This window comes from Acomys russatus, chromosome 7 (assembly GCF_903995435.1).
Source record: "Acomys russatus chromosome 7, mAcoRus1.1, whole genome shotgun sequence".
In the NCBI taxonomy this organism is placed as follows: domain Eukaryota; kingdom Metazoa; phylum Chordata; class Mammalia; order Rodentia; family Muridae; genus Acomys; species Acomys russatus.
In genome coordinates, this window is record NC_067143.1 from 5,295,548 (window position 1) to 5,317,621 (window position 22,074).

A 22,074-nucleotide genomic window follows, 5' to 3' on the forward strand; every position below is an offset into this window, starting at 1 on the left:
TCAAGCATGAGCCTTTTGAGCTATTATCACATTTGTAAGGCATACCAAAATTTTTAGTAGCTTCATTACCTCTAGGCAAAGGTCTAGGCAACTTAGTATGAATGTTTAAATGCCCTGTAGCTATCTGGATTTGAGAAACTAATCCATTAGACTGTGATTGGGGTTGGATTAGCCCTGTAGTCTCTAAACAAGAAATAGTCTCTGTCACATAGGCATTATCTGAATATAAATTAAAATGTTGTAAAATAGTAGCTACTATTTGTAGTTCTATAATTTGAGCAGACTTAGCAGAAGTAGGAATAACATGTCTGTCCTCTATATAATTAGATGTGCCATTAGAAGACCCACCAGTGAAAATCAGCAATCATCTGTCACAGGCTGAAACTGAGTTATTTTAGGAAAATTAAGTGGATGTTTAATTAAAAAAATGAAAAATCCTTTTAGAGCAAAAATGGTTATCTATATTTCCATAGAAATGGTGAATGAACCAATGGCCAATTATTAGTGTTAATAAACAGCCAAGCTTGTTGCTTTTTAGAATATGGCTGAATAATAAAATTAGGTTCTTTGTCAAAATATTTTTTTCTTGCAGTCAACCTATATGAACCAACTTTGCAGCAGCCAAATAACATGGTAACGTCACTTTATTGGGAGACGATGACAAATGTCCCCATGATATAGGAAGCCTCTTGACAAAATACTGTACAGGTTATGAACTGGTGGGAGATAGGCTCTTCCCTCCTGCCATGCCCTCCAGGCTGAGCCTTAACTGGTCATTGAGAAGGAGAATTTTGCCGGTGCATGAGTGTTCTCCAACCTCCCTGGATTTTATTGGCGACTTGCAAATGAGGAGGGACGTGTGTAAGGACCAAGTTCACTGACCAGCGTTAAATCAGGTGTAGTCACAGCACTAAACGGAGGGGCGAGGAGAGCGACAGCTTTGCTGCTTTGGCAGTAGTTATCCTTAACGCCGAGTAGTGAGGTCATCCATTCTAGATGACTTGCCTGCAGTGGCCATTTCTCTGGTCCACTGACCAGGCAATCAAGAATCTGGATAAAGAACTGAACTTATTGTGAAACCAAATTACTGTTGTTACACTAGTACCAGTAATTACACAACCCAAACAGTTGGCCAGTGTGAGTGAATTTTTCTTTCTTCCTTTCTTCCTTTTTTTTTTTTTTTTTTTTTTTTTTTGGTTTTTTGAGACAAAGTTTCTCTGTGTAGCCTTGGCTGTCTTAGACTTGCTTTGTAGACCAGGCTGGCCTCGAACTCATAGTGATACGCCTGCCTCTGCCTCCCGAGTGCTGGGATTAAAGGCGTGCAGCGCCACCACACCCGGCTGAGACATTCATATAGATCCACTTTCTACGTCAGATCTGTTCATCTAAAGAATCCCTGTTAATGCAGATGTGGAGTTTTTTCCCAGCCCAGTGAGGAAGATGTGCCGGCTAACAACAGTGTGCCATAGAGTCTGTCATCTATTTTCTGCTTTTTCTCAGGATTGTCTTAAGTCTCATACCTGCCGGGTAAAAAGTAGCTGCAGTTTACCCAACCCCGGCATGAAGCCACAGAAGAAGAAAAAAATCTTATTTTGTTTCCTAAAATCTCTCTTTAACTGTTTATATCCTTGGAACCCTTCCCCGCGTGGTTCAGATCGGTCCCGCTCCCTATGCGCTAAGGTAAGGAATGGATTGTGTCAGCGGTCACCTTGAATCCAGGAGAGGGAGGGAGAGGAAGAACCTCGTGAGTGCTGGAAGACAGAAGGGTAGGCCATGGTAGGAGAGGCACAGGTGCTAATGACATGCAAATCTCTGCAGACCTGGAAAAGGTCTGGCCCTGGACCCGCAAGCCTGAGCCAGGAAACTCTATGCTGTATCCCTTCAGCACACTAACCCAACCCTAACCTCCTGTCACTCAAGACTCACTGGCCAATCAGTGCCTCGAGGAGGAGGAAGAGGCGGGTTCTTTTGGTAGCCATGCTGCCCATTCTGTTCCACTGCTGAGCCGACTTGCACCCTTTGGCTTGGTGTGCTGTGACCGAGGCTGCTGGGTGCTGTTTGGGGGAGCTCAGGCGACCTCCTAGGTCTCAATATGGTGAGTGCGTGGCCGCTGCCCACAACGGTGAGGAGCAGCCAGAACTGGGGTCCTTCCCTGTGGTGGGTGCGAACCTGTGGCTTCCTGTGAGGCTGGGTTTTCTAAGGCTTGGACCCAGCGGTGGCATCGGCATCTGAATAACTTCACTATGGGGGACGCATCTGCTCAGAGCATTTGGAGCAGAGGCTTGTGGGTAACAGAATCCTTGGGAGGAGGCCAAACTCGGAGAGCCCTAGATTCTCTGGTATCTTCTGCCCGTGGCGTTTACAATTTACTGGTATGATCCATTTGGAGTTAATCTCATGTTGGGTAGCACTTTAATATTATAAACTATGTTGTAACAGAGTAGAACTGATTATGAAAAGGATTTACCAGTGCATAGGAAATAAGTCACAGCCGGATATGGCGGCGCACGCCTTTAATCCCAGCACTCTGGAGGCAGAGGCGGGTGAATCATTGTGAGTTCGAGACCACTTTGGTCTACAAAGTGAGTCCAGGACAGAAAAGGCTACACAGAGAAACCCTATCTCTAAAAACAAAAAAGAAAGAAAAAAAAAAAAGCAATACTAAATCATGCCAAGCAGAATTTCGCTGAGGTAGGATGGCCTCTAAAACAGCCCACAGATAGGTAGTATGCTAACTGGTTCTGTTGGCGATTAGGATGCCAAAACACATGTGTTTGTTCCCCAGAATATTCCAGAAATATTGCTCCTAGTCATAACAAAGGAGACAGCCCTGATTTACAGTCAGCCATTAGTCCCAACCATATATCAAAGAGCAGCTCTCTTAACAAGCTGCTCAGTGGGGCATCACAGGGTCACAAGCAACAGTAAGGCCTGGGCTGCCATAATGGCCCAGTTTCCTGCTTGAGGAAAGCACAGTTCCTCCACCCATGTGGCAAGACATCTGGTGACACCATGTGAAAAGGAGCAGCACAGTTGTGTTGAGGGCTGGCCTGACCAAGCAAGGCTTTCCTTCTCTGAGGGATTTGTTTGTTTGTTTTGAGACAGGGTTTCTCTGTGTAGCCTTGGCTGTCCTGGACTCGCTTTGTAGACCAGGCTGGCCTCGAACTCACAGCAATCCACCTGCCTCTGCCTCCTGAGTGCTGGGATTAAAGGTGTGTGCCACCATGCCTGGCAACATAGCTCCTTAATCTCAGGAACATGCTTGGCAAAGCCAGTAACAGCCTGGGCCCTATGTTTTGGTTTTTGGACAGGGTTTCTCTGGGTACCCTTGGCTGTCGTGAACATGCTTTGTACACCAGGCCGGCCTGGAATGGGGCCTAGGTGTTTGGGAATATTCTCTAAGGCCGTGGGGTAGAGAGGGGGAAAAGAAGTAAATGTCCTACTCTAAATCCAGAAATATGCTTGTGAGAGTTGGTGTTGGTCTGAAGCCAGGGCCTTTGTGAGGGGCTCTCGCCAGATTCTGAGAGCCCCATTCTTCCCACCAAATAGGGGTGTGGTTATCAGTGGCAAGGCCAATGTGGGCTTGGCCAGTAATGTTCCTGAGACACCCTGTGTTCCCACCTTGCAGTATTGTTTTATTCGACTCCTCCTGAGTTTATCCCATTGAGTGATCGACTTGGTAGATAGCTAACTCTGCTGACATCATAGAAAAATGTTCCTGAGACAAGCCATGGTGACTCAGGGGCCCGTCTGTTGCTCTCCAGGGCAGTGACCTTGCTTTCTTTTGGATTAAACTAACTAAGCACTTTAATTTGAAAGGCTGCACTACATCAGAGTTTTTAAAGTCCTGTAATGAAGTGTCCATTGCAGTAACAAGAAAAGGATTTGCATGTAGATCATGGCTTCTGCCTTCAGACCGGAAGAGGAGGAACAGTTTCCTGTGTACACTGAAGGGTGAAGCAGGGTAGGCAACGGGCACCTCATGGACGGAAGGTTAAGGGAGTCAGCTGCAGGGGTCACCGTCATGAAGAAAGACCTGACTGAGGCAGGGTAAATGATTTTGTAATTTCCGGAGTGTATTATTTTACGCATGTGAATGAAAACAGATCAGGCTGGGTGTGTACAGCTTGAGCCAATGAACGCTGAATTTCCAGTTAGGGGAGTGTCCTACGTAGATCTGTGCGGTCCTCACGGACATAGTTAAGTCAGGTGAGAAATTTGAGACACAGGCCATTGGCTGTAGCTCTGTGTGTCAGGTGAGGGGTCTCAGCAGCCACCATTGCACATAGAGGCAAGGTCAGGCAGTATCTTCTCAGTGATGCTCCCTCTAGCATAGAATGGCCTGACCTATTCTAAAGTTAGTATAGCTTGTGTTTTTCCAATTATATAATTAAATATAAATTACAGTTCTCTTTTTCAAAAGTCACCTGTTGGTATTAGTTTTTAAATATTATTTTCTTTAAAGCAGCATTGCTCTAATCTCTTGTATTTATTCTCTGGTTTCCTGGTTATTAAGAATTTCATAAAAAGCAAAGCAAAGCCGGGCGTGGTGGCGCACGCCTTAAATCTCAGCACTCGGGAGGCAGAGGCAGGCGGATCGCTGTGAGTTCGAGGCCAACCTGGTCTACAAAGTGAGTCCATGATGGCCAAGGCTACACAGAGAAACCCTGTCTCGAAAAACCAAAAAAAAAAAAAAAAAAAAAAAAGCAAAGCAAAAAGAAAAAAAGAGGGGGAAAGACCTTTGCAAAATGATTTTTTTGTTGTTGTTGTTGTTTTTTCTTTTTTGCAAAATGATTTAAAACACAAAAACCCAACAAAACTATTGTATTGAGTCATAATGTATAATTTTACCTATCCAACAATAAGAGAATATGTGTGTTGATGTAATAGTGTAAAGTCACTGGAATAATTACTCAGCTTTATAGGAACTTGAAAGAAAATATTTGATAAATAATAATAAGCAATAATGAGTGTGGGGAGACCGCAGGCCATGCCGTGGTGAGTGTGGGGAGACCGCAGGCCATGCCGTGGTGAGTGTGGGGAGACCGCAGGCCATGCCGTGGTGAGTGTGGGGAGACCGCAGGCCATGCCATGGTGAGTGTGGGGAGACCGCAGGCCATGCCATGGTGAGTGTGGGGAGACCACAGGCATGCCATGGTGAGTGTGGGGGCCACTGACCCCAGACAAGGAAGATCAGATTGGCAGAATAGAATATAAGACTCCAGTCTGCTGGGACAGGGATGGACTATGATCCAGACTGTTCTTTTCATACATGTGGTGATCTTGGCCTATGAGTCTCCCTGAGTGTGGAGTCCTTGCAAAGGGGGAAGCCCTGCAGCCCTGGCAACATAAAGCTGTGGTGCTTGCACTATCACTACCCAGTGTGTGGGGATTGCTTTTAGTGTGCAATGGGAAGACATATAGGAAAACTTGAGATATGATTTCTAAATGTCCTGAGTGTTACTTTTCATATTTAGTTTTATGTGATAAATTTTACAAATAGTTTAGAAACTGAAAGGAGTTTCTGAGCTGCAGAGGGTTTTCAGGTGCACATAGTGTTGTGAGGTGGATAGAATGTATTCCACATCTTGTGCCAGAATCCATGTGGCAGGAAGCAGCCATTATTACACTATTAAGGTGTGTGTGTGTGTGTGTGTGTGTGAGAGAGAGAGAGAGAGAGAGAGAGAGAGAGAGAGAGAGAGAAGGGCTCAGATTGCCTTAACATGGTCAGGAGGGGCTGCAAAGCCATAGCCCACTTTCAGATCACCTCCATTTCCAGAGAGAGCTCAAGAGCATGGGGCCTCTCTGTCTGGAAGAAAGAGCAGTAGTAGCTGGTGAGCCAGAAATATAACAATTTAGAGGTCACTTTGAGTTATTTTTGTGGGAGCTGCCAAGTCTGTATTTAATTTCTGCACACATAACAATCATAGGTGACACTGGTCAAGTTTACATTTTTCCTGCCACAGTTTCCTTGGGCTTTTTTTGTGAAATTTGAACATATTTTGGGGCTTATGTTCTTGTCTTTCTCTCTGCATCCTTCATCCTTCCACGTGTATGTACACATCCTTTTTGTTGTAACTTCGTGGTAAGTAAAGAAATTACACTGTGCCAAAGTGTATTCTATTTCTTTATACTCTACTGGGAATTCTGAGTTTTATCACATGTCACATAGATTTGGAATCAGCTTATGAATTGTACAAAAGTTTCCTTTGGGTTGAATATAGCCAACATTTTTTCTTTTCCTTTTTTTGAAAATACATAATTTTAATGGTGCTGTTTACAGTGGTATAAACCATAAAAGATATCATTCTATGTAATAATTTAGCAAACTATAATACGTGCTTGAAACTTAAACTGATATGAAGTAATAGACAAAGCCATAGACAGAGGACATATGTGTAGAGTTTAGTGACACGGAACACATTATTATTGTCACATAAGAGCTATCCCAATAAATATCACTAATTTGAGAAGACAAAAGAATGAAAATAAAACATCCACCAGAATTGAATGGTGAAAGTGAGTGTGACATGGGATTGTGGATTAGCATGTGGAACAAACTCTGAGAGCAGTGAGTTGGGATTTTCAACAGATATGAATTAAAATTAGTTTAAAGTCATGTTGAGTTGTTATACTTAGTGTAAAATTGCTCATACTTAATGTATGCGTCTGATGCATTTGATATGCAAATGGTATACAAAAAGTGAATTTCTGCTAGACAGAAGCAGAAATGTTGTCTTTGGAGGAGTTTAGATGGCACACAACATAGAAATCTCTACACAAACCTTAATCGGCTGCTTTTGTAGAACCGGTGAGACACTGGATTGTCGAGAGTAATGCAGAAAGAGGAAGTCAAGGTCAAAGGATTTCAATGCAAAGTAGAAACTGAAAAATTAATCTCAAGGTCATTTGTGTGCTATTTTGACCCAAAATCTTTCTTTTTTTTTTTTTTTTTTTTTTTACAAGATTTATTTATTATTATATATACAGTGTTGTCTGCTTGTACACCCGCAGGCCAGAAGAGGACATCAGGTTACATTATAGATGGTTGTGAGCCACCATGTGGTTGCTGGGAATTGAACTCAGGACCTTTGGAAGAGCAGGCGGTGCTCTTAACCACTGAGCCATCTCTCCAGCCCCCAAAATCTTTCTTATTCTGTCCATGACACAAGAAATTAAGTAAGTAGGAATTGAAAAACAGTGAGCTGATTTCTTAGATGGAATAATGAATCTATCTCATTCAGGACTACAGTGAAAAAAAAAAAAAAAGCAACAAGCGGGGTAAAAAGAAATGAAAAAATCTATGGTTTATTGAGAAGAAGCGTGCAGCTTCAGATAGCAGTCCAGTGCTGAGACAGGCATGAATTGAAATTCAAAAATATCGCCATTAAAGAGAAGGGCCCTTCTCTGGATTCAAAGTCAAAGACGGTGGTCAGAGGGCACTAGTCCCTCCCCCTAGGCGATTCCAGTCCCAGGAAACAACTCCCTACAAAACCTGCTGTGACCGTGCTCCAAGTGTAGTGGGTCCATCCCGACTTGGCAGGAACACCCATGGTGTGCTGGTTTTGGAAACAAGAAAGATGTAAAACATAAGGTCATGAGTTTTTAGCCCGTGGTTTCAGTTTAACACAGCTTCAGCCATCTGTTTCACAGAGTCAGAGTCTCACTGAGGAGACGATGAGAGTTCATGGCATGAAGCTATGAGGATGAAGCCTCGGTTGCAAGATGCTGAGATCCCCAAGCTGTGAGACATCTGCCATGCAGAGCTGCATGGCAGTAGTGGTAGCAACAAAACTGAGAGACATAGCAGAAACTGCATGGATAGGACCATCCAAGCCCTTTGCAACTGATGTGCCCGGTGTCTGAGACAGAGCTATTGGATTTGGCGTTTGCCTTTCTGAGTTTCTGTCTTTGGTCCAATCTTCCCTCGCTCTGTACTTACTCCTCTCAATTGGAGTGGGAAGGGACATTCTGTGCCTTTATAAATACTGGGAAGATAGAACTTCATTTCTGATTTTACATGTTGTGTCAAACAAAAGACTGCCTTGAATGAAAAAGCAAAACAAAACAAAATCCCCAAAAGAAAACAAACAACTGAAAAAAAGAAAGAAAGAAAGAAAAAACCAACACCACCAACAAAAAAACCCTCTGGACATTTGAATACCCTGAGTCCTCTTGCAGACTTTCAGGGTCATTGAAGTCAGACAAAATGCATTTTCCTTAGGGCGTGACCATAGGCCTGTGGTGACCAGGGTCAGAACGCAGTTGGACGATGTCTGTGAGCTCCTGTCTCACCTTCCCAGCTTTCTCTGGGAAGCTTGTGGAAGGTTTTTCAGGAGAAGCTCTGTTGCGCCCTCCCGCCGGCAGGAACGACGCAGACACCAGGATTCTTCTCAATCGCGCTTTATTGGGAGCGCCCTTGAAGCTGAAGCGAAAGACCCCGAATGCCCGCGAGTGCATCACTTAAATAGCTCTGTGTATGTGACATGTCAATATCTCATAGGTCGTGTCTGGATGCCTCATTAGCATGCCTCATTAGTATGCCTGTGGCTGAGAGGGCAGCTCCAGAATACTTCATTTGCATACCCCTGTTCGGGAGGGGCAAATTGGGAGAGCTTATGTCCGCGCTTGTGCGGGAGTTATGGTTGCCGCTGTCGCCATTACTGGGTGCGGGCGCGCCTTACAAAGCTCTTTTAGATGAAATTCCTTACTGGGGATGGGATTTGAGGGTTTCCAGATTCAACCCATTTTCTGTTCTTTGTGTCTATGGTGCTGTTGTTGAAACTGCTCGGTCTGCTTCCTTCTCATGCTGTCCTGCCTTCACCATTGTAGACTCCATCACTAAGTGACTAATTCATTTTGATAGCCTAATGTTTTTTATATACTTAATTTTGTTGATTTTATTTTTAAAGACAAAGTTCTCTGTATATCCCCGGCTGTCCTCAAGCGTACGTACGTAGATTATGCAAGCCTCAAAGCTAGAGATTTACCTGGCTCTGGCTCTCCAGTGTTGCGGTAACACAGCCCCCTTTTTATAATACTGGCTGATGGGCCTGCAATGTAGGTTTTTGTACATGTCAAGCATATGCTGTTCTGATGAACTTCAGCCGCGTTGTGAATTTTGAAATTCGGCAGAGTATTACTTTACTTCACGGGAAAGCATATATTCATGAAATTAATACCACCTGAGGCTTCTGCGTCATTAGATGTCAGGCGCATGACATTCTTTCTTCTCCCTACTGAGATTGCTTTGAATTTATGTTGGAATGAGTACCAGCATTTTGCCTGTGCATGAGTAGCAGCTCCCGTGTGCCTGCTCCTCACAGGAGTCAGAGGATGGCCTCAGAGCCCCTGAACATCAAGTCATGGCTACTTGTGGTCCCCAGCTAGGTACTGGCAAGTGAGCCCACTTATTTCCAGGGCCAGCAAGAGCTCTTCACTGGTGAACCCCTTCTTCTGCCCTGGGCTGTTTATTTATTTATGATCAATATTTGCACAGCTGATATTTTTATCTATTCATGGTTAACTCTTTAAACCTGCGTTCCCTTTTAGTAAGACCTTATTCATGTAGCAGTTTAAACTGGGGCACCTCGGATTCGGGAAGATGAATAGCAAACATAAATGAGTGTATAATTCTTTTGAGCTACTTGTACATTTTATGTTTTGTTTGGTTGAATTTTGAAGGAAAGGCTCGATATTCTTATGTAACTATGACTGTCCTAGAGCTCAGTGCACAGACCAGGCTGACATCTGCCTCTGTTTCCTGAGCTTAGGGATTAAAGGCATGACCCAGTACGCTCAGCTTGCTCACTTTTTTGTACTTAATAATTGTTCACACAGTTTCTCTGATGTGTACCCAGCACTGTTGATCTGCTTGTTTCTTTCTTTCTTTCTATGTGTGTTAGTTGGCATTTCCCTTGCAAGGCTACATTCTATTCAGAGAGTGCAGTAATTTCCTTCTAAAATGACTTGGTGATTACAGTAGAACTTATGTATCAGAAAATAAGTAGGAAATGCACCAGCATTAGGAATATACTGTCAGCCGGGCGTGGTGGCGCACGCCTTTAATCCCAGCACTCAGGAGGCAGAGGCAGGCGGATCGCTGTGAGTTCGAGGCCAGCCTGGTCTACAAAGTGGGTCCAGGATGGCCAAGGCTACACAGAGAAACCCTGTCTCGAAAAACCAAAAAAAAAAAGGGATATACCGTCAATGAAATATATATGTCCAATATTGTCCGTATGCTGCTTTCTGTTTACACATGTATGGGATATTTTAGGGTGCAGTGACCTATGAAGACGTGCATGTGAAGTTCACTCGGGAAGAGTGGGCTTTGCTGGATCCTGCCCAGAAGAGTCTCTACAGAGAGGTGATGCTGGAGACCTGCAGGAACCTCACTACTGTAGGTGAGACTGTGGATTTCCTTCCCCTTTAAAATAAGAGAACAACAGTTTCTTCATTACTGATGCTCTTATAGACTTTTAATTGGGAATGAGATGGATAATTCAGTCATAGTTCTAAGGTTCATTGATTACAATAATTTAAATTTTCCATAATTTCTAAAGCATAGCATACATTTTCTGGTATTGTATTTTAGGCTATAATTGGGAGGAACACAATATTGGAGGACAACGCCAACTTTCTAGAAGACAAGGAAGGTAATTGTCATGTGTAAGCTGACACAACTCTTCCTATGAGGAAATTCTGATATGTCCTGGAAATTTTAAGGAAAAACAACAGTGTAAAGAAGTGCAGCCTTACATGTGTTGCTGATTATTAAATTCTCAAAGGACCATGGGCCTCAGTGTCAGGAATCTGATCTGTGTTTGCAAGGCATTCGTGAAGAAAGAAGACATGGAAACAATGTGATAACAGTTAGAACCTTTTGAATCATAATCTCATTAGAGCCACACTGTAGAACTACCAATCTGTTTCGTCTGATAACACACATACAGCGAAATGTACAATCATTGAATATATGATAAATACATATGATAAACACAACCTACTAATCAGCAAATAATACGTACAGCAAAGCTGATGGCACTATGATAGCTGTAGTGATGCTGGTAAGCTTAGTGAGGTAAGAAGGTTATATAATGGCAATTTAGGAATTTTGGTTTCTTTTTTAAAAAAAAAGAGAAATATAAGAACATGTTCCTATTTTAATCTCAGGTGTGGGGTATAGACTACTTCAAATTGTCGACTGTGATTTGCCTTATGCTCTACAAGAGGTGTGATTTTGCCAGTGGGAGATATTTTCTGCGGTTGGGTGATGTCTAGAATTCTGGGGAGTTTTCTGAAGTTATTATTTAAATGCTAAGGGCCCAAGACTCAGGGCGGGGCTTTGCTGCTGGTTGTTTGCTGTTGGTTGTGGCTTGTTAAGTTGTCATGCACAGAGAAGAGACAAGAAGAGGAAGAAATAGTTTCCTGATGGCGAATATCAAACATACCTCAAGGAACTGGATGCCCCTAATCAGCTGTAAATAGTCCACAGTGATGTTGCTCCTTTCTTTTCTGTCCCTTTTTCTCTCCTCTCTGGTGTCAGGAAGTTGAAAAGGGTGGAGGAAGGTGGAACAAAGATGAACCCACAAAATAGCAAACACCAGCTCCAAGGTGGTTATGGAGAATCCATAATCCCTATTCCACATGTTTAGGAGGAACACAAAGTCAAACTGTGTAAATAAACTGTGGCAACCTTTTATTCATTTTTATTCCTTTCATAATGCTTACAAGCCATGTGTACATAAGGGATATTGAAAGAAGCAAAGTGCCTCTCTCTTGCAGAACTATTAGAAGTTATGTAGTAGTCCCCAGTTAGTGTAAACCTGTTGGGCGTGATTCAAGTTTACAATTAATTGGTTTTCCAACTTCATTGGGAATGCATCAACAAACTCACACTGCAGAAAATCCCTATGATAACTAAGAATGGGGAAATTCTTGTTTTTCCTGGTCCACATTGCAAATGTAGTGTGACTCACACGATAGGAAAATTTATGAATGTAATCAGTGTAGCAAAGGTCTCAGTTCTTCTAGTTCTCTTCAAAAATGTGAAAAGCCTCATATAGGAAAGCATGCTACAAATGTGAGCCATGTAATAAAATGCTCATAAAATTTTTGAAGATGAAAAACAACTTATAATTTAGGAGAACACCATGAATGTAAACAAAAGGATAAAACCTTTAATATCTGATTCCTCTTTATACTTAGACCAATTTGTGAGATTAATCCATACAGATGAAAAGATTCATCAGTGTAATGAATGTGGTAAAGTTTTAATATGTGCCAACTATCTTCACAGGCATGAAAGCAGTCATACTGGGGAGAAACCATCTAAATATACTCAAAGAGTCAAAGCATTTGCACATCCCAGTCATCTTCAAAGGCATGAAAGAATTCACACTGTAGAGAAACCTTACAAACGTAATGAATGTGATGAAGCCTTTTCACAGCAGTGGAATCTCCGAAGACATAAAAGAACACACACTAGAGAGAAACTCTACGAATGTAATGAGTATGGGAAACCCTTTGCACATCACAGCCATCTTCGAAGACATGAAGAAATTCATACCAGAGAGAAAAGCTATGAATGTAAGCAATGTAGAAGAGCCTTTGCACATCGTATACACCTTCAAATGCATGAAAGAACACATACTGGGGAAAAGCCCTATGAATGCATTCAGTGTGGAAAAGCCTTTGCATGTCACAAGTATCTCCAAGTCCATAAGAGAACACATACTGGTGAGAAACCCTATGAATGTAAGCAATGTGGTAAAGCCTTTCCGTATCCCAGTTACCTCCAAATACATACAAGAACACATACTGGAGAGAAACCTTATGAATGTAATCAGTGTGGTAAAGGCTTTGCACGAGTTTCACATCTCCATAGGCATAAAAGAACACATACTGGAGAGAAACATTTTGAATGTGATCAGTGTGGTAAAGCCTTTGCATGTCACAGTTATCTCCAAATACATCATAGAACACATACTGGAGAGAAACCTTATGAATGTAATCAGTGTGGTAAAGGCTTTGCACGAGTTTCACATCTCCGAAGCCATACAAGAACACATACCGGAGAGAAACATTTTGAATGTGATCAGTGTGGAAAAGCCTTTGCATGTCACAGGTCTCTCCGAAGACATAAAAGAACACACACTAGAGAGAAACTCTATGAATGTAATGAGGATGAGAAATCCTTTGCACATCACAGCCATCTTCAAAGACATGAAGAAATTCATACCAGAGAGAAAAGCTATGAATGTAAGCAATGTAGAAGAACCTTTGCACATCGTATACACCTTCAAATGCATGAAAGAACACATACTGGGGAAAAGCCCTATGAATGTATTCAGTGTGGAAAAGCCTTTGCATGTCACAAGTATCTCCAAGTCCATAAGAGAACACATACCGGTGAGAAACCCTATGAATGTAAGCAATGTGGTAAAGCCTTTCCGTATCCCTGTTACCTCCAAATACATACAAGAACACATACTGGAGAGAAACCTTATGAATGTAATCAGTGTGGTAAAAGCTTTGCAAGAGTTTCTCATCTCCGAAGACATACAAGAACACATACTGGAGAGAAACCCTATGAATGTAACCAATGTGGAAAAGCCTTTGCATGTCACAGTTATCTCCAAATACATCAAAGAACACATACTGGAGAGAAACCCTATGAATGTATTTAATATTGTGAAGTCTTTAATATTGTCAAGCCTTTGCATGTCACAGTGATCTCCTAAAACTAAGAGAAAACACAGCGAATAAATGTGAGCAATAGGGTAAAGCCTGCGCATGTAGCAACAGTCTTCAAAAATCATGAGAAAAAGCCATACTGCAAAGACTTATAAATGTAGTCAGTGTGGTAAATTTTTACACATCATGATATCTTTGTACAAGAGTAAAACCTTTAGTGTGTGATCAGCCTGTTAAAATCTTTACATATCAGAGTAGTCCTTGTTGCCCTGAAAGGACTCACAGTGAAGGGATACTGTTACTGCCAAGCATTTGGAAAGACCTTCAGCCAACACACATTAAGTTGTCCAACATTATTTCTTGTGGAGAAAATAACAATAAATGTCAACAGCCTATACAAGTACAGTGATCCGCCCCTCTTCATTTTGTTCGTACCTGCAAACTCATGTTGACAAAAACTATGAAATTTAAATGATGGGGTTGTCCTTTTCGGTTTCATGTTGCTCTTCAATTACATGAAATAACTCATCCATATGTAAAACTTCATGTGTGTGCATTAGTGCATTTTCTGCTTACTAAACTTATAAAGCTGTTTAATTTGGCTTATGGTTCCAGAGGGTTATGAGGTCACCATGAAAGTGTCAAAGACAGCAGTAAAAGGAGGAAGCTCAGTCCACATCCTCAACCCGCAGCAGTAATGAGAGTAGAAACTAGAAGTGGTGTGCAGATGGGAACTCTCAAGCTCACCCCCCCAGTGACTATTGCCTCCAGCAGGGTAGAGTCTTTTAGATCTTTCCAAGTCACACGACCAGCTGAGAAAGATTGATTCCTCTGACTTTACCCCTACATGGTTGCTTTCTGCTATAAGCTTCGACACCAGCATTACAGGAATGAATGTTAATAGGAGAAAAACATTCATGAGGAAAAATTTCTTTCTTTAACGATTTCTTTTCATTTTAATCACGTGAAGTCAGTGTGTCGTCTTTGTGGGTACATGCATGTGAGTGCTGGTGTCCAAGAAGGTTAGACCCTTGGATCTTCTTGTAAGAGGAATTTCAGGAAGTTGTCAAACTCCTGATGTTGGTCCTAGGAATGAATTTGTCTTAACTCCTTGGGCATGTCTCCAGACTTGTAAATATTTTAAAGTCTTTTTATATGATCTGGATGTTAGTAAACAGGAAAGAACTCATACGAGGGAAAACACTATCCTTGTTAAGATTGTAGACATACGGCTGGAGAGATGGCTCAGAGGTTAAGAGCACTGTCTGCTCTTCCAGAGGTCCTGAGTTCAATTCCCAGCAACCACATGATGGCTCACAACCATCTATAATGTGATCTGATGCCCTCTTCTGGCCTGCAGGGGTACAAGCAGGCAGAGCAATGTATACATAATAAATAAATAAATAAATATTAAAAAAAAAAAAAGATTGTAGACATAACAGTTGTCTTCGATTTCATGAAAAACTCGTTTTATCTCTTCATCATAGCCTTGAAGAAAGTAAATTATTTACATGTTCACTTGAGTGTCATGGTGGAAGTGAGTTGTTGTGGTAGTGAGTTGCATTTTGAACCATTTGGAGTAGGTATCGAAGTTTGCTATATGTGTGGCAAATTTATTTGCAGAAGTTTATTAGGCTGTTCTTACATTGTTTTTGTGGCTTCTCTTCATCTTCCACTGTGCTTTGACTTAATTATGGATAGTTGTCTACTGCATCGTATTGAATAGGTTGCCCACCATCTAAGTGGTCCATTTGTTTAACTGAGTATCAGGCTGGGTATGATCATACTTTTCAAGAAAGAGAGACTGTTAAAGGATGGTGGGTTGGTGTTCCTGGTTGTGCTTTTCATAATTTCACAAATTCCTCTGAGAAGATGCTTGTTATCCAGCATGACAGAAATGTCGGTCATTAGTCAAGGCTGCATTTGAATCTGGGTTCTCATATGTTAGCCTCCTGAGTACAGGTACAAGGGTTGAAGATGCTCCCCCAATGTGTCCTGTTTTGTCAAATGTTTTAACAATGGTAGTGTTAAAATGTTTACTAGAATTGCATATAAAAAGCCATTACATACATCATATGACAATCCAAAGCACCATGTTCATGTATTAGATAGCAGGGTAATAAAGTAGGACAATCAGCAGCTGACTGTACATGGCACAGCACAGCTTGACGTGCTATGGATGGGGATGTGTTATTTGATGTTCCATGCTTCTTCATGTCCCCATTGGTTACCATGTGGCACTTCATCCTGAACTACAGCCACTTAAGGGGATTATCTATATATTCTAGATAATGTAACAGCAATAAAATTTATGAATTTTTCCTTTGTGTGTGCAATGTGAGTATGGGTTTTTACACACACACACACATGTGGAGACTGGAAGACAACTTTATGAGATCCACTTCTATTCATCTTTATATTGTGATCAAGGCCAGGTTGCCAGCCTTGTGTACCACAGACTTTTTGCACTGAGCCGTCTCACTCATGCTCAGATAAGATGAGTGATACAGCACTTCCAAAAGTACTGTCTACTTTTCAGGTTGTAAACATATTCTCATCAAGGATGAAGGAAACAGACAATTTGAATAGTAAGTTCTGTTTACGAATGAAAACGACATACTGCTCTCTATCTCTTATTTAATGTATATTAGCTTACTTTTAGGAGAAAGCACTTGTTCCTGACACTTTTCCCAGAACCGCAAATTGATGCCAGAGGGAAGGAAGTCAGGCACAGGCAGACAGATCCATATAATTACAAATCCTTCATGTAAACAACTGGAACAGACATTAACATGCTGGGAAAGTTTTATACCGGAACAACGAAGTAAAATCTAGGTGGAGGATGAATGACTGCAGCCTCAGCAATGTTGAGGCTGAGATTGGAACAGCTTAAGCTCAAATTCCAGATTGTGAAACATAGTAAGATTAAGGCCCAGCAAGGGTACATAACAACAGCCTGTCTCAAACAAGCAAAAAAGAGAAATGACAGAGTAAAGGCGGGAATATGTTGACATGACTCAATGAAACATACAAATGAAGAGCAAAGTCCAAAACTGGTTTAAGAAAGAAAAAGAGTCATCTTCCAGCCCTTCCTAACACACAAAGCTAATCTTGTTAAATTAAAAGGACAGTGTTACAGTTTTCCAAATTGACAGAAAAATTGAAAAATGGAAACATCATTAATGATTTAAATGAAACAAAGCCAAAATCTCTCTAAGTAGGATTACAAGGGAAGTTTGTTCACCTAATAAAAGCCACAGTGGGTGGAGATATAACCAGAAGATCCCTTTAAACAGCAGGGAGAGGATAGAAGGACTGTTCTTTCCATGATGCTAAGTACTGTGGGAAAGAATAAGCCTTGTCACAGGTGGGAGCAGTCTTGGCGGGCTTTACCCTTGGGGCACCCCATGAATACCTTGTGACAGACTGAGTGGAGCCATTCTGGGTCTGGAATTCAGGAAGCAGACCTGGGAACCCCACCTGGACTATTGTCTTTCTAATTGACCCTCACCGGGAGAAGGAGCCGGTCCTTCCCACGTGACTCGGGGAGTTGGGGAAGAGAGAATAACAAAGTCAGCTGGGCGGGAGAGCAGCTGACCAGCTGGACCAGCACGCGGGCCAGAGAGACACCTAAGGACCCGTCTCGTGGAACCACTACCGAAAGGTTTACTCTTTTGTCCCTTTAACCTTTTTCCTTCTTGTATAATAAAGTTTTATTGTAAAGAAACAGATCCAACAAAGTACCATCTGAGAAATGCTAGACAGAACAGCCAGACAAGGGAACTTAAGTCTAAGAACGAGAACGAGAAATACATTGTTCTGCAGGGATTGAGCCAAGGAAACACAAGAGAATTTACAGAAAAAGGTGTTGTATTTGCAGAGTCTATCAGTGATTCACAAATTTGACTAAGGTTTTGATTTTAGTAAATTAAAAAGAAACTGGCCAGAAGCAAACCAGAGACAGTGCTCTAGGTAAGGTCCCAACTATTGTTGGCCGAAGGATTATAGAAGCAAAACTGACAAAGCTATAATTTTGGGGATCCAAATTAACTCCTATCATGTCTCGGTGATGGCAAGGCTTGATTTTTATGAGATGTCCAGCAGGATTTTTTGCCATTGAAGGCAGCAGGTGTTTCATACAAAACCAAGGCTTAGCAGTTAGCCTGTTGAATCTTCTGACCCATTACCTTGTAGCAATAGCTGAGGCAATGAAATATTTTTGCAACAATCAGCAGTTTTTGAAGACTATCCCAACTGCATCAGGAATTGGTCCATCATGGGTCAGGTGACACAGGCATTCAAGGTGGAGGTAATTTCACCACAGCTTTGACTAGCTAGAATCATTTTTTATGAGATTAGCACAGAGGAAATCCAGACTTGTGTTTTTGCTATGGTTGTTGCCCAAATAGCATTGCATCTTTCTCAATGAATCATGTTGACAATACTCAGATTTTTTTTCATTCACTCACGCAATGTACTAATCCTTGGTGAATCAGTTCTTGTTGTGCAACAGTTTCCGCTGACATTGAAACATTCCACCCTTCGTTCATGCTGGAGGAAAGAAACTCATTATACAGGAAGACAACTCAGAAGGTCTCCAAAAGTTACTGAAACTGACAAGAATCACTAGGCCCCTCCTTGCCAGAATAAGCGATAATGGCTGGAAGTTTTCTCTGATGAATGGAAGGTGAGCTGCAAATAGGAGGCAAAAGGCCTGACCTCAGACCAGCTTCCTGCAAGTGCTTAGTCCAACTAAGTCACTTGGAAAGGATACTCTCTAAAGTGTTGAGCTGTCTACAGGCTATGTAGTGTTTCCAGGTTCCTAGCTGTTGTGAGAATTTACCCATATTGGGGTAGACTATGATGATGCAGCTGTCTGAGACATTTCTGACCCTGTAAGTAACCCCTCACCCATATTTCTATATGTAACCTCAATAAATCTCATTGGATCACCAAGTAGGACTGTGGTGGTATGTACACTTTGGTCTGTCCTGGGTTCCTTTTCTGGGGAGAAAAAAATGTTGTCACACAACAGTACCAACTGGGTTTTATAGCTACAAAACTATATCATTCTTTGTAATTATATTTTTTTCTATAATTTATCATAATGGAAAATTTCTTAAATACAAATATACTAGAAAGGGCGAGCTAAGGTATGCTGAGACAACTTAGGTACCACTGCACTCTGCAGAAAGAAACTGAGATGTGTACAATTAGTTCACAGCACTCAAATATCCCACTAGGGCATGAGAGCACTTTAAGATCCTGTGTCCATCCAATTGTGGGTAGGGAGTGCCTGCACTCCAAAGAATGCTGATTTTCATTCTTTCTTCTTTCTGTTGAAATCATAACCAGCTATGGAGTCTTGAAGGCAGGGGCTAGGGCACCCCCTTAAGCAGCCATCATTTTTGAGGATTGCCTCCCATGTGTTAGCTATGTGGTTAAGTCTGGTGTCTTACTAGTGGCTGACTAGGGCAATCAGTCTCGTTTCTTAGTTCTGGATCTTGAGCCTATTACTGCTCCTTGTTGGGATCTTCCTAAGGAAAGATTTTTTTTTTCCACATCGGACCCTAGTGAAATGTAAACATTTGATTACCCTCTAGCCATTTCATGATGTTGCCAACTCTATTAGCTTCGATATTTGACTGACCGTGCTACCCAAAGTCAACTGTATTGATAAAGAAGAACTATTCTGAGTTCTTCATTCCGTTGACTGAGAGGTTTCCAACCTTGCACCAACTTGTGGAGCATACATCTAGTGGAAGACTTTGATCTTTGGACGTAAGGGTGATAACCATGCATGGACACCTGCCAAGAGCCAGGTAGATGGTTTGCCTTCTCTTGGAACTTGGAAAGGCCCTACCATACCAGGGAGCCAGCACCCTCACAAAAGCAACAGTGTCTCCATGTGGCAACTTAAAAAGCTTAGGATGGGGATGAAGCCTGGAGCTTCAGGAAAAGTTCAAAATAGCAAATAAGAGACGAAAATGGAACATAGATGGAGGCTGTAGTCTTGGGACAAGGTTGGTAAAGGTAATAAAATGATGAAAGTGGGATACAGCTGGAGTCTGCAGCTTTAGGACAAGGTCAAAACAGGAAATAATAAGATGGGGATGGGATGGAGAGAGTGTCTGAAGAGCCTTAAATCTCAGGGAGAGAGTCCAAGACAACTAAAGCTACTAAGGTTTGCCAAAGTCGCCCAGCAGCAGGCTGTAACCGAGTAAGTCTGTTGATGGTGGCAAGGGACACAAGCACTCCTAATGCATCATGGATGAAACAATCAAAGCAGAAAGTACAGAAGGTTAGTTTAACACCTTCACAGGGAGCATGTGAAGCCACACAGGGCTCACCCAACCCTTACAGACACCTTGAAGACCAAAGGTTGCATGGCAGAGCACAGTCATGGATCTGCAATGACTCAGAGTGGTCTAAGTCGACCTATTATGGCTGCCATTAGAGAACATCTCTCAACAGAGAAAACAGGAAGTGTTCAGAGCAAAAACCTTCTGTTACACTGAGGAAAGATGGAGTCAATCTTGAAATAAGAAGGGGACGTAACGTGGGGCCTGACATACCAGGAGCACAGGCTCAAAGCTTCATGGATTACGGGAGCAGGAAGTTATTCCGCAACAGGACGTCAGTGTGAAGGGCAGAGAACAAGCCTCGTACAGAACAAGAAAGACAAAGAGGAAGCTATCAAGGCCTTAAATGTTACAGAGGACATAGAAAAGGAAATCAATGGTGCTTTAAAGCCAGGGCCCCAAGAAGAAATTTTAAATAGTGGGTTCAAATTGCACCATCACTGGAGGTGATATCCAGATACTAGAAAATGGTCAATGGCTCTTTGAAGTCATAAACTTTTATGTGTATCTGCTTGGTTGAGCCAAATAAAAACGAAGGCAACCCATCTCTTCATGTGCGTAGCACTTTTTTTTAACCCTAAACTAAAGCATGGTGCCTACAGTTCTGTTGTATGTGAACCCAAAGAACCAATATTTTGAAAAAGAACTCATTTTCATATATATTCACTGTAAGTCATATTGGAGTTTGCTGGTAATAGATCTAAGTAAAAAAAAAAAAAAAAGTAATGTATACTTTTACTCCATGGGACAGATGGGACAGACTACCTGTGAGACCATCTTCCAATACTTACAAAATGAGCGCAAAACATGAAGGAACACTGAGCTGGACCCTTTGGAATGGGAGCAACACACTGTGACTTCTGAGGAGATTCTTCAACAAAAAGAATAAAAATAAGACACTGAAAGGTAATATATACATATTTGAAAGAAGTTTTCTTCAATGCCCAATAAAAATTGCAGAGTAAAATAATTAAGTGTAATACAAGAAAAATGCAACGTATGTGTTAATAAATAGACTGTCTAAAATATTAGCACTTGATTACAAAAAGGAAACAAAGGCTTTAAAGAAAAAGAGTACTGATCATCATAAAATGTTTTAAAAATAGTCAGTTATTAAGAGAAAAACAGGTGCTGGAGAGATGGCTCAGCAGTTAAGAGCACTGGCTATTCTTCCAGAAGTTCTGAGTTCTATTCCCAGCAACCACATGGTGGCTCAAAACCATCCATATTTTCATATGATGCCCTCTTTTGGCATTCAGGCACACATGCAGACAGAGAACTCATATACACATAAAATAACTAAATAAATCTTAGAAAAATATGCTGGGAAGCAGTGGTACACACCTTTAATCCCAGCACTCGGGAGGCAGGGGCAGGCGGATCACTGTGAGTTCGAGGCCAGCCTGGTCTACAAAGCGAGTCCAGGACAGCCAAGGCTACACAGAGAAACCCTGTGTCGAAAAACCAAAAATAAAATACAATAAAATAAAATAAAGACTACACAGAGGAACTCTGTATCAAAGAACCAAAGGAAGAAGGAAGGGGGGGGGGGGGGAGAGAGAGAGAATAAAAGAAAACGTTAGAATAAATGAGCGTATACACATAACAATGCATACATTACAACATTAAAATTAATATGGAAATTGGGCACATTTACTGGTTCTCAGATAAAGGAGAGATTCTGAAACAGGAAAAACATATCAGAAATTACAAAATAAAAAGAATGGTAAATTTTTTGATGTTTTGGAATTTAAAATTTATGTGTATCAAAGACAAGCACTAAGCCCTTGTACACACCTGTAATCCCAGCTGAGGCAGGAAAACATGAACTTGAGGACAGCAAGTTCTACAGAGAACGCTCCAGGACATCTGGATCTACGCAAAGAAACTCTGTCTTGAAAAATAAAAATTCACAAAAATCCAAAAGATGAGCATTAAAAAGCAAACAATATCAAAATTCTTATAAATTGTGACAAAAATCTCTAATATCATAGATAAGGGTATATACAGTCTATAT

At 41.5% G+C, this 22,074-nt stretch overlaps 1 protein-coding gene and 1 pseudogene across 1 annotated transcript in view; both read left to right on the top strand.

Moving 5' to 3' along the window:
• Nucleotides 1-13,768, top strand: part of LOC127192398 (zinc finger protein 120-like) — a 31,213-nt gene extending 17,445 nt beyond the window's left edge. The window contains 3 exon segments of the mRNA XM_051149680.1: nucleotides 10,277-10,403; nucleotides 12,299-12,437; nucleotides 12,605-13,768. Coding sequence (XP_051005637.1) covers nucleotides 10,277-10,403; nucleotides 12,299-12,437; nucleotides 12,605-13,688 — 1,350 coding nt within the window. The 3' untranslated portion in view covers nucleotides 13,689-13,768.
• A 6,370-nt stretch (nucleotides 13,769-20,138) lies between these two features.
• LOC127192399 (sentrin-specific protease 2-like) lies at nucleotides 20,139-20,946 on the top strand (annotated as a pseudogene).
• The last annotated feature ends 1,128 nt before the right edge of the window (nucleotides 20,947-22,074 follow it).